This window comes from Ursus arctos, unplaced genomic scaffold (genome assembly GCF_023065955.2).
Source record: "Ursus arctos isolate Adak ecotype North America unplaced genomic scaffold, UrsArc2.0 scaffold_32, whole genome shotgun sequence".
Classification (NCBI taxonomy): domain Eukaryota; kingdom Metazoa; phylum Chordata; class Mammalia; order Carnivora; family Ursidae; genus Ursus; species Ursus arctos.
In genome coordinates, this window is record NW_026623008.1 from 21,615,872 (window position 1) to 21,628,643 (window position 12,772).

General features: G+C 52.9%; 1 protein-coding gene across 1 annotated transcript; it reads right to left on the reverse strand.

Annotated features, from left to right (window-relative positions):
- Positions 1-1,780: 1,780 nt before the first annotated feature.
- On the reverse strand, positions 1,781-3,923 carry LOC125283083 (cornifin alpha-like). The gene is made up of 2 exons (XM_048222055.1): positions 3,912-3,923; positions 1,781-2,116 (listed from the first exon to the last, which is right to left on the reverse strand). Exons 1-2 carry the CDS (start codon positions 3,921-3,923, stop codon positions 1,781-1,783), a joined length of 348 nt encoding a protein of 115 aa, XP_048078012.1.
- Positions 3,924-12,772: the final 8,849 nt, after the last annotated feature.

Below are 12,772 nucleotides of genomic sequence, written 5' to 3' on the forward strand. Positions count from 1 at the left end.
TGGTGCCATCGCTGGAGGTCTCTTTGAGCTGTTTCTGAAACCAGCCCCAGCCCTGAATGTTTCCATGACGTACATCAATGATTCTCCTTTGCTTAAGCCAGTTCGGGTTGAGTTTTCTGACATGTGCAGCGGAGACGACCCCTAACTGGTTCACAGACCCACACCAAGGAGCTTGCATGGAAAGACGGCTTAGTGGAGGGATGCAGGGGCCCCCTCACACCTTCACTGAAGACAGAGGAGCTGGTGATCTGGGGCCTGGGGTCTCCCTGTCTCTGTCTGTGTCTCTGACTGGATGTCTCTAGTTCCCTCTGCCCGTCTTCCTCCTTTTCACCCTGGACTACTGGCTCCTCGGTTCACTTCCAACTCACCATGGCCGTGCCAAAATGGCGGCCTCTAGCTCCGAGCTATGTGCTCTTCCAGTGGGATCCCACAACTTGGAGACTGTGTCTCCGTTCCAAACAGATTCCAGGGAGAGAAAGCCTGAGAATACATCTGGCATGGACCGGGGGTCCACCTCTATACTGTTAACAGACTGCGGGTTGGTGGCAGACGTTGGGGGGTGGGAGGTGGGTTGGGGGAGTAACTTATCAGGAGGTGAGCTGAGCAGGGAGGGATGGACCCAGAGAAAATCGTCTACGTGTCTAAAAAGATGGGCATTAGAGTCCTTATTTTTCCAATAAGGAAATTGAAGCTCCAAGAGGTACAGCGAGTTGCTAAGGATCACTCAGCCAGCCTCACGGTGTATCCCGCGGGTTCAGCGGGATTCCAAACTCCAACCCTGAACCCCTCTTGCTTTCCTGTCTCTTGCTCCCATCTGCTCCTCTCACCTGCCATGTCCTGCTGGGCCAAGCAAAGCAGGGAACGGGGAGGGGATGACTTCCCTGAGGAAGAGATAACGGGGACAGCTCCCGGGGCTGGCAAGGGGGGAGACCCATCTTCATCCCGCAGTACCGGGGTGTTTGCAGATTCCCACAGTTACTGCCCCCAAAGCCAGGGCTCCCCCAGCTTTCCATGCAGAGCAGACCTGGGGAAGTCAGCACACTTGGATCTCCTGCTCAGTTATTCATGCAAGCAAGAGTTTAATTAAAATTTCATGACGGTCATTGGGTTTTACCCGAACGGCTAAATCATGGCCTTGCATTTTTGCCTGCGTCTGGCACCTGCTGCTGAGATCTTCACCCGAAGTCCCCCGACCTCCACAGACCAGTTTGGATCGCAGTGAAGTCTGTGATGGACACAAAGTCCGGAGCGGGGCGGCCTCCTGCAGACACTGCTCGGTGACTGTCAGTCACACAGACCTCTCGGGAGCGGGGCTGACCTTTCACACGTGTCTACTCAGTCCTGACCTCCGATGCCAGAGATGAACTCTAACATTCACAGACCGGATCAACGGGGTGATTCCAGGTGAACAACAGGCGGGAGGATTTAGGAAGGGGACAGCCACACGGGGTGGTGCCTGGAGGTTACCGAAAACCACATCCTCGGAGACAGGGCAGTGGGACGGTGGGGAAGGGTGTGGGTCCCCCTTAGGGGTCCCTAGGGTCAGGTGGGTGACCTTGGGGGCAGTGACTTAACCTCTCAGATCCCCAGCTTCCCGCCTGGAAGGCAGCACTGGTGAGCCCCCCTCACGGGGGCTGCGAGGGTCCCAGGGGAGGGGAAGCTCTCCACAGGGCGGACGCACAGTAGGTGCTCAGGGGAGGAAGCGGCTGTGCCTTAAGCTGGGGGCGCAGATGACGTGCTGAGCTGGGTGGGGGCTGTTGTGGGGCCCGGCTTCCGGCCCTCACTGTCCCATCGCCCATTGTCCGAGGGGGCTCTGGGCACCACAGGGCTGCAGGAGGGGGTCCACACAGGGCTGCAGGAGGCGGTCCACATGGGGCCGCACCTGCACGGGGCTGCAGGAGGGGTCCACACGGGGCCACACCTGCACGGGGCTGCAGGAGGGGTCCACACGGGGCCGCACCTGCACGGGGCTGCAGGAGGGGTCCACACGGGGCCGCACCTGCACGGGGCTGCAGGAGGGGTCCACACGGGGCCGCACCTGCACGGGGCTGCAGGAGGGGTCCACACGGGGCCGCACCTGCACGGGGCTGCAGGAGGGGTCCACATGGGGCTGCACCTGGCGTGGAGCAGCAGCATATGGACGAGGCTCCCCCCAGGCAGGGAGGAAGGCCCAGCCCCAGGGGATGGGAAACAAGACTCGGCATTTAGAGAGACGGGGACAGGTGACCGCGGATCAGAAGGGTCGTCCAGGCCTTCCAGCAGCGAGACAGAGAGAGCAGGGGTGTCCCACTGTGGGGGCTGGGAGGGGGAGATCCTGACTCTAGGCGAGGAACGGTACACACGAGATACGAGAAAAAGAGCAGTGCCCGAGCTCACACCTCTGCTCTGACGTGGGGATCCGTGCAGCCGCCATTGCAGTGTGCCTCTGTTTCCCCTCCGCATCCACTGCCTCAGGACCCACGGACGGAAGAGCTGAGAAAATCTGGAGCAGACCGGGAATGCCCAGTGTCATGCAGACTCGGGGAGACAGCAAGGATTCTCTGGGAGGGCTGCTTAGGCTTGACTCTCTCCAGAAACCCAAAGGGAAAGAGAAAGTCCTGGGGGGACCGGGGAGGAAACAGGTCTACTCCTGGGGGATACCTCGATGGGTTAGAAGGAGTAACTGGACTCAGAATGGGCATATCTGGGCTCTGGACCCGACTCAGTCTCCTGACCACTGTATGACCCGGGGCAAGTCACTCAGCCTCTCTGGGCTTAGTCTGCACATCTGCAGAACAAGGTTGTGTCTAAGACGGCTCCCACATTGAGCCTGGACTTTCAGGGTTCTTTGTGGCTGTCCTGTCTGCCCCTAGCTTTAATTCTGACCGGTGGCCTCCAGGCTCACACCTGCCTCTGCCAGAAGACGACAAGAGAGCCCAGGCAGCCGCAATGCTGACACAGCAGCCCTCACGGTCCCCGCATGATGTCGGGCCGGGCAGGGACAGGGCTGCTCGGTTCGTTAGAGTCTGGGGATCATGTGCCCTTGCCCTTGGAGATGCCATTACGGGGTGGTTTCGGCAGCTTCCTCCGTGGGAGGGAGGAGAAAGGAGAGAAGGGACAGCAGGAGATGACTCTGACTCACACCCGGGAGGAGAAGCTGAGGCAGCAAAGTTTTGTGCTGGTCTCAGCTTGGAGACTTAGGTCCTGAAGGGCAGGCAGCCATTAGGCTCCTTCATTTCCTGTGACGGGAACCTCAGGGCCACCTGGCTGGAGCTCAGAAGGGACTTGCTGGCTTTATGTCACTGAAAGCTCAGGGATGGGTGGTGGGGCCTTCAGTGAGACCTTGCTGCAGTGGCTCAGGTGATGCCACCAGAACCTTCTGTGTGGTTTTGTAGCATCTCTCCCCTGTTGCTGGGCCGCACTGAGCTCCCCTTCTTGGGGGCCAGATGGTTTCTCATCCAGACTGGAGTCCAGCAGAGAAGAGAGAGCTTCCCCAACACCCGATCCGAAGTATTGAGCTGACTCCCATTGGCTCCAGGGGCTATGCCCTGATCCCTGAACCAGTCTGGAAGGTCAGCGAGTGGGAATGGGGTCATTGGCTTAATCCAATCGGGGGCAAAGGTGACCCAGCCTGAGCCTGGGATGGGCTGAAAGTAGGGGAGTGGGGAATTGTGGGCACAGCTTTCCTGGTAAAAGGGTGCCAGGGTACTAGATGGCAATTACTCACAGATATCCTCCACTGCGCTTAGGGCGGAGGACAAGAGAAGCAAATATATGGAAAGAAATCAAGAGGAATGGGGGAGAAAAGCCTACGATCCACAGTGCAGAGCTGGTCTCATTTCATCTCCCCCATAATCTGATGAAAGCACAGCTGCTATTGACCTGGATCTAGAATCCTATAATTTAGTGTTGGAAGGATCTTCAAAGAGTACCTGGTAGGACATTGGCACGTTTCTAGATAAGGCAACAGAGGCCCAGAGAGGTTAAGGGACTGTCTCAAGATCACACAGCTTCATTAGAAGATCTAGGTCTTCCCAGAGAGAGCTTGTCCGGTGTCTGTCTGTTCAGAGCCCTGCTGCATTACAGAGAACTCTCGGCAAGGCAAGTCTCACGCTCTCACTCACACCAGGAAGGGCAGCCTGCGTGGGCCAGAGCCTGCCAGACCTGGGTGAGTAGGAGGAGGGCTCCCTCATCACTCCTTGCCCCTTCCACCCCTTCCCCTCCATGGGCACGTCTCAGTTGATGCATCCAGCTGGGCCCTGCTGGAGACCTCTCCCAGGGGATCCTGCGGTTCTTCACTCTCCTGATTGATAGCTGACCCCTACCTCTGCCACCTGGCCCTGCCTCACTCCTGGTCTGAAAGCAGCAAAGTTAACTCCAAGAGTATGAGAGATGAGGAGGCCATTCCTGGCCGTCCAGCCCAAACCCTGCATGTTACAGGGGAGGGCACTGAGGCCCAGGAGAGGAAGAACAGACCAAGGCAGGAGGAACGATGCAGTGGGAGGGCTCCCGGCTCCCAGTGGAATGCTCTCCCACCACACCCCTGGCCTCGCTGCCTGCACCAGCCCTGAGCTGTGGGCCTCGTGGCCCCAGGTGGGACCACCGACCATCCAGAAGTCAACACTTACACACTGATGACCCCTCTCCCCTGAACAGTGTCGCCCTTTGCAGCAAAGCGTATCCATCCACTCTCCTCCTGAAACACGACACAGCAGAGGGCCAGACAGTGGAGAGGGGGGCAGGGGGTGTCCAAGGTCAGCTGCCGCCTGGTCAGAGATAGGACCAGCCCCGCCTCCCCGCTTCCCAGGACAGAAGCCTTTAGAGTTTGTGGCATGTTCTCGCCCTTTGTTCCTGCGAGGCTGGCATCCTGGGGGTGCTGCCCTGTTACCGATAGGGGACGGAGGCTCAGAGAGGTCCGGTGCCTGGACCCCTCGCAGCTGGCCAGCGGTGAAGAGGGAGGGGGCCTGGTTTCCTGGAGGTCAGTCTGCTGTCACCCCACACAGCCGCTCGCACAGAGAGGAACGGCATTCCGCAGAGTAAGGGGAGCCTGGCGAACAGGTGTAAACAAGTCAGGTTTTCTTCCTAATGAGGCAGGGGGCGGATGAAGGGCCAGTAGCGCAAGATGCCCCGGGGCCCGGCCTCCTCCTCCCCTGAATGTCCTCAGTGTGTGTGATCGCCCCTGAGGTCCCAGCTGCTCCCCCTAGGCCATGGGGCCCCTCTCAGGACAGGTGGTGCAGGATCCATGGCGAGCCCCGCCAATGCCCGGTCTGAGGGCCCCGAGCTGTGTCACGGGACTGACTATTGGAGGAGGGGGTAGTGTAAGACTTTTAAGCTGGGAAATTGTCATCCATGAACAAAAGGGGGATTGGGTCAGTGAGGAAGAAGAGGAGGGTGACCGTCAGTGGGCTGCCCGCTGTCTCTGCCCAACACTGACAACCTCATTTTCCTGTCTGTCCCCTCCTTGCACCCGCACGGCTCGGTTGCTGTGGTCGCACAGAGAGAGGCCAACCTCTCACCAGGGCCCCACAGAAGTGGTTTGTGGGACCAGCCAGAGCTCCGACTCCCTGCCCCAGGACACCCCACAGCTCCCAGCCCTGTGCTACTGCCCCCTGCTTGCCGGCTCTCCCTGTCCCCGTCCAGTTCTCCGCCTCTCCAGCCCCCGGACCAGCCAGGCGGGCATGTTCCCGCAGCCCGGAGATGAGCAGCTCTCGGGGTTCGGTCCCGACACACCTTCAGGCTGAACCACCTGCGCGAGGCTGCTACCGCAAGTCCAAACCCAAACCAACACCCTCCTCCATGTGACACTCCCTCTCTTGCGTCCTGCCCTTCGGATGTTCCCCAGGGTCGTCTTAGCAGATGACATGGGAACAGCGTCTGTCAAAATTCCAAATGCACATATCCTTTGTCCTAGCAAGTTCGCTTCTGCAAGTCGGTCATCCTGAAATACTCCAGACTACAAAGCTATGTAAGGATCCTCACTACGACACGATTTGTAATAACAAAGATTGGAGAAATCGAACCGTCCATCAGGAGGAAGTGGGTTCTAAACTCTGGCGCATCCATACCATTGACTACGAAACAGCCATTAAAATGATTGCATTTGGCCTCCATGCTCTGACTTTGGAGAATGTCCATGACATGTTTTTGGATAAAGAAAGTAGGTTGCTGAAAAATATGAACGGCATGCTAATGACTTTAATCATCTTGGTTTTACACAGATGACTATCTGGATGGATGTGCGCCTGTCCTGGGAGACCCCGAAGGAAGTCCTCGCGTGTTCAGAGCCTCCGAGCACACAGGCTCTCCATCCCTGCTCAGCGCCTTTTGTGCCCAAGATCCCTCTCCTGTCACCTACATCATCAGTGCTCCCACCTCCTCTGGGTCATTCCCTGCAGTGTGCAAACACAGCGTTAACTCTGTAATCCCCCCAAATAAAAACAAGTCAGCCTCACGCCTCTCTGATTCCCTTGCTTCCCTGAACAGTAGAGCAAGGACCACCAATTCCCCTCCTTCCCTTTACTCTTCACTCCACTTGAATTGGATTTCAGTCCGCACTTGCTCTTGTCAAGGTCACCAATCACTGCACCTGCTCTTGTCAAGGTCACCAATCACTGCAACTGCTCTTGTCAAGGTCACCAATCACTGCAACTGCTCTTGTCAAGGTCACCATCCACCGCACCTGCTCTTGTCAAGGTCACCATCCACCGCACCTGCTCTTGTCAAGGTCACCATCCACCACACCTGCTCTTGTCAAGGTCACCATCCACCACATCTGCTCTTGTCAAGGTCACCATCCACCGCACCTGCTCTTGTCAAGGTCACCATCCACCGCACCTGCTCTTGTCAAGGTCACCCATCACCGATGCATTGATAAACCCAACGGTCAACTTTCGGTGACACTTGACCTAACAGTATTCAGCACAGCTGCTCGCTCCCCTCAGAAACCCTCCTTCCCTCTGCTCCTGGGATCCCTCCTTCCCTGGTTCTCCCCCCACCTCCCTGGCTGCTCCTGGTCTGTCTCCTTTGCTGGTTCTTTTCTGGCTCCCTGACCCATACACCTTGCACTGTCCTGGGCTCTGCCTTGGTTCCCTCCTCCTTACCCTCCCTCAGCCCCTTGGGGACCTCGCTGGACTTGTGTGTGGCCTTCACGTGCCATTCACAGGCTGAAGTTCCCAAATGTCTGTCTCAGCCTGGACATGTCTCTGAGCTCCAGGCTCATACATCCAGCCACCTGTTCCTCTCTCTCCGCACCCCCCCTTCTTTCTACAAAAATAAAAAATGCACACGTGTGTGTGAGCCAGCCTTACAATAGAGACTACCTACAACAGAAAGCAATTCCACACGTTACGGAATGATTTGCCCAAAGCCTTTCTCGAGATGCTGCTCTCTCCAGGGGCCTACAGAAAATGATTTTTATTTATAAACACATTACTTCCATGCTCCGATGCAAGCCTTAAAAAACAAGCTCAGTTTCTGTCTCAAGTTCTGGCCGACTCCGCCGGTCTCTTCCCAAGTTCTTCCGAAGAGCTGGACACCGCGCTCGGCACTGGCGGGGAGCGAGACCAGGTCAGCTCCGTGTTGCGAGGGACAGGCACTGCCGACGCACAGACGAGGCTTTTTAGAACTTTGCCTGGGGAGCCGATGCTGTAGGAACGTGAGCCGGATCCTAAGCAACATAAGCGCATTGGGGGGCGGGGGGGAGCCCGGAAGGATGCATGCCCCTGCTCTCTGGCAAAGACTCGGTCCTTGCCCACACTAGCAGGCTCCTCTGAGCCCTCCTCTCCACTAGGCCTCACCCTCGGCCTATAAAGACTTGAGCAAACACTAACATAGCTTCTAACAGCTCAAGGCCACAGCCCTAGGATGACCCCGACCCCTCTGAAAGAGCCGGCTTGAGAAAACTCAAGGCTGCCCAAAGAAGTCACTTTTGTACCAGCCAACCCCTGACGAGAGGGCCCCTGTCTCCCAGCCTCTGGGGGTGGGTAGGAGCCCAGCAGCGATAAATGCCACTTAGCACACTAGACGGGGTTCCCAGGGACCCACCTTCCTTCCGGCTTTTCACTTCCCTGACTCTGCTCTAGCCCCGGCCCCCTCCGTTCTCCCTTTGACACACGCTGTCGCCTCAGCCCAGATCTGAGGGCGCTCGGCTGTCCCCCTGGCAGGAGTCACTGAGTAAGTTCTGGCTTCTCCGATGTAACGCGTATCCAGCTGCGTTTCTCTCGGACATCGCTCAGGTTGGTGGGGCAGCCAGAAGGGACTTGACTGCAGACTAGAGACTACGGCTGCTCTGTCCCCTTCCGCCATTACTGGGCATTTTCCGCAAGAGCGGAGCCTCTTGGAAAACTTTGGATAACCCCTTGACACGACGATCTGTGAAGCTACTCTGAAAAGGCATTAATGAAAACAAGTCCCAGGCACGTCCAGAGGAGGCCGGTGAGGAGCGAGCAATGCCTTTCTAGAACTCTCAGGAACCTACCAGACATACACCCTGCCTTTATTACCCCTCAGGTTGTCCTCCTTATTGTAGAATCTGCTTAGACCTCTGCTGTTTGGGGGCCGTGAATCCCTCGGGCAGTTTGCAATGAGAGCTTTCTTTTCCTCTATTTATGTTCCTGTAGGAGAGCAGACTCGGGCCCCCGGGCACCGAGTGCAGCTGAGATGGATGGTGGTGAGGCCATCAAGAATGGTCTGCTGTGGGGGAGGGGACTGCAGGTACAAAGGCCCTGTGGTGGGATGAGCACGACATTGTCAAGAAGCATTGATTGATAACATCACTCAAATCGCACACATCCCACCAGCGAAGCCAGAGCCCAGAGGGGAGAGAGAGAGAGAGAGAGATCGTGCTGTGAGTTGACTAAGAGAGATGGACCCTATATGGATTTAGAGACCAAAGAGACGTATTTTGACTTAGGGGATACATGTTGTCATGGAAGTATCCTTGACTAGAGGGACGCCATGATGACAACACCCTTCCCAGCATCACAATGGCTGACGGATGGGGAACGCACCGGGGTGGGGTTGGCCAGAGAGAGTGCAGGGATGCCAGTCATGACACAGTTGTGCAGACAAGAGGTGCTGGAGCTGAGCTGGGGCACGTGGACGTGGAGATGCAGCCAAGCAGACGGCCTAGGTAGGTGTTTAGGAGACAGGTCCACAGGGCTTGGAGAGAGGCGGCGGGGTGTTGGAGGGGAGGCAGGGGAGGTGTCAAGGTGGCCCCTAGGTTTCTTACTCCAGACATTGGATGAGCGAATGGGGGTGATGACAACAGAGTTCCAGCTGCAGAGGGAAGACTGGGAGCCCCAACTTTGAGAAATGACATTTGAGGTGCCTTGGAGACTTGTAATTGTGTATGATGAGGAAACCCATCCGTTTACCATCTCTGTAGTTCTGTCTTTTCCAGAATGACATATCAATGGAGTCAGAGTACGTAGCGTTTTCAGACTTCTTTCACCTAGCAATACATATTTAAAATCCACTCATATGTTTTCGTGGCTTGATGGCCCATTTATTTTTATCACTGCCTAGTATCTCATTATCTGGATGTACCCCAGTCTGTTTCTCTGCTCCTCTATTGAAGGACACGTTGGTTGCTTACACTCTGGGGCAACAGTGAAGAAAGTCGTTATAAATATTTGTATGAATGTGTGTGTGTGTGTATGTGTGTGTGTGTGTGTGTATGGTTAGAGTAGAGTAAATAGCTAGGCGTGTGCCTATTGGATCATAGGGTAAGACTATGTTTACCTTTGTGAAGAACTCCCAACCTGCCTCCTAGAGAGGCCGTACCATTTTGCATTCCTACCAGCAATGAGAGAGAGAGTTCCTGTGACTCCATATCCTCGCCAGCAACTGGCATTATTAATTTCAAAAAAATGTTCAGCTTTTCTAATAGGCGTGTAGCATTATCCCCTTGTTTGACTTTGCAATTCTCCAATGACAAATGATGTGGAGCATCTTTCCATGTGCCCACTCGACACCCGTATAAACTCTTTGGTGGACTACCTGTTCACATCTTTCGCTCACTTTTTTAATTGGGCTCTTTGTTTTTTTATCGTTGAGTGTTCAGAGTTCCTTGAGTATTTTGGATACAAATCCTTTACCAGTCGAGTTTTGCAAATATTTTCTTCCAATGTCTGCCTTCTATTTTCATTTTTTTAAAAAAAAGAGTGTCTTCCTTGCAGCAAAAATGTTCCATTTTAATACATTTCAACTTGTCAGTTGTTTCCATGTAAGGTGCTTTTGGTGTTGTATCTATAAACTTGTAGCCAAACCCAAGGCTTTATATGGACGAGGCCATTGAGCTGAGGTCTAAAGATTGAGCAGAACTGGGCAGGGAGGGAAATGTATTCCTGGCAGGGGCATAGCACAAGCAGAGGCCTTGAGGTGGGAAGAACCTTGCTGCTTTGAAGTCCCAAAAGAAGCCCAGTGTGTTTGAGGTGGAAATAAGGCATGGGAGAGCAGAGGGGGGTTGAAGGAAGAGGAGGGCAGGGCCTGGCCATGCTGGAGTTCCGCCTCTGTGCTAAGACTGGTGCATATCACTAAGGTTGCTCTCCATTCTGTCTCTTCTTTCAGAAGGAAATGAGAGCTGGCAGAGAAAGAGAAGGGAGAGAACTGTGTTTATTACTTAACGTCTTCCTCATTTAGCCATTTCTATGGGGTGCAAAGGTATGAGTAGTTATTTTTTTAAGATTTATTTATTTATTTGAGAAAGAGAGAGAGCATGAGTGGGAGGGGCAGAGAGAATTCCAAGCAGACTCCCTGCGGAGTGTGGAGACTGAGACGCAGGGCTTGATCTCAGGACCCTGAGATCATGACCTGAGCTGAAACCAAGAGTCGGACTCTTAACTGACTGAGCCACCCAGGCTCCCCGAGTAAGTTATTTCTGAAGTCAATAGTTTTACTGAGGTGTAATTCACAATAAAATTCAACCATTTTAAGAGTACAATCCCCTGATTTTTGGTAAACGTACAGAATTGCACAGTCATCACGGCAATCCTGTTTTAGAACCTTTCTATCACCCCAAAGCTCCCTTGAGTTTGTTTGCAGTTAAACCCCACCTCTACCCTCCCCTCTTCCTGCAACACACTCATACCGTGTCCCAGGCCTTCACTGGTCTGATTCCTATTTCTATCAATTTGCCTTTTGTGGCCATTTCAAATAAAGAGAGACCTAGGGCATGTGGTCTTCTGCATCTGGCTTCTTAGCATAATAGATTTGAGGTCCATCCGAGTGTGGTGTGTATCCGTGGCTCTTCCTTTTCGTGGCTGAGTAGTATTCCGTTGGATGGATAACTGCAGTTGTGTATCCATTCACCAGTGGATGGGTGTTTGGGTTGCTTCCACATTTTGGCTATTGTGAATAATGCTGCCATGAATGTTTGTGCATGAATCATTGGGTGGACATATGTTTTTTATTTCTCTTGGGGGGATTCCTGGGAATACAGACTTGCTGGGTCTTATGGTAAGTTTATATTTAGCTTTTTAAGAAACTGCTGGGCTGTTTTGACAAAGTGATTGTACCTACCATCTTATATTCCTACCAGCAACATAATACACACACACACACACACACACACACACACACACACACACGTATACATATATATATATATATACACATAAGATATGTATGTGTGTGTGTGTATATATTTGTCTATTTATGAGATTTCCTGTTTGCATCCTTGTGGTATGGTGTTTTAAAAAAATTATAGACATTCAAGTGGGTGTGTGTTGGGATCTCATTGCTGGCTTTAGTTTGCATTTAACCTAATGACTAATGTCATTAGTTGAGCATTTGAGCATATTATTATTACCTAATTAGCCAGTCATATATTTTCTTTAGTGAAATGTCTACCCAAATCTTGGCCCATTTTTTAATTGGGTTGTTTGTCTTCTTATTATTAAATTATAAGTGTTGTCAACATACTCTGGGTACAAGACCTTCACAGCGTGCAGTTTACAAATGTTTCCTCCCTGTCTGCGGATTATCTTTACGTTGTCTTAATGGTGTCTTTTGAAACAACAGTTTTGAATTTTGATAAGGTAAAGTTGCTGATTTTTAATTTTTTTTATGGATCATGTTTTTGGTGCATTTTTTTTTTTAATTTGAGAGAGAGAGAGAGAGAGCGAGCATGAGCAAGGGGAGGAGCAGAGGGGGAGGGAGAAGGATGGGGAAAGAATCTCAAGCTGACTCTGTGCTGAGCGGGGAGGCTGACGCAGGGCTCATCTCACAACCCTGAGATCATGACCTGAGCTGAAACCAGGAGTTGGGCACTTAACCTACTGAGCCACCCAGGCGCCCCCTTTTGGTGACATTTCTAAGAACTCTTTGCCTAGTACAACATCATGAAGATGTATTCCTTTATTTTCTTCTGGAAGTTTTATAGTTTTAGTTTTTATGTTTAAGACTTTGATTCATTTTGAGTTAATTTTCGTGTATGGCATAAGGTGCACGTTTGATTCACGTGGATAGCACTGTGTGTTCACAAGATTGTCCTTTCCTCATCCAATTGCCCGGGCGCCTTTGTTGAAAATCAATTCGCCATACATTTAATGGCTTATTTTAGGACTCTGAGTTTCCTTCCATGGACCCATGCCCGTCTTTGGCCCAGTGCCACACTACCCAGATTACCGTGGCTTCATAGTATGTTTTAAAGTTGGGTAGGGTAAGTCCTCCAACTGTTCTTTTTTAAAATTGGTGTATTCGTGGTCCTTTGAATTTCCATATGAATTTTGGGGTCAGTTTGTCAATTTCTGTAAAAAACCTTATTGAGGTTTTGATAGGGATTGCGTTTAAT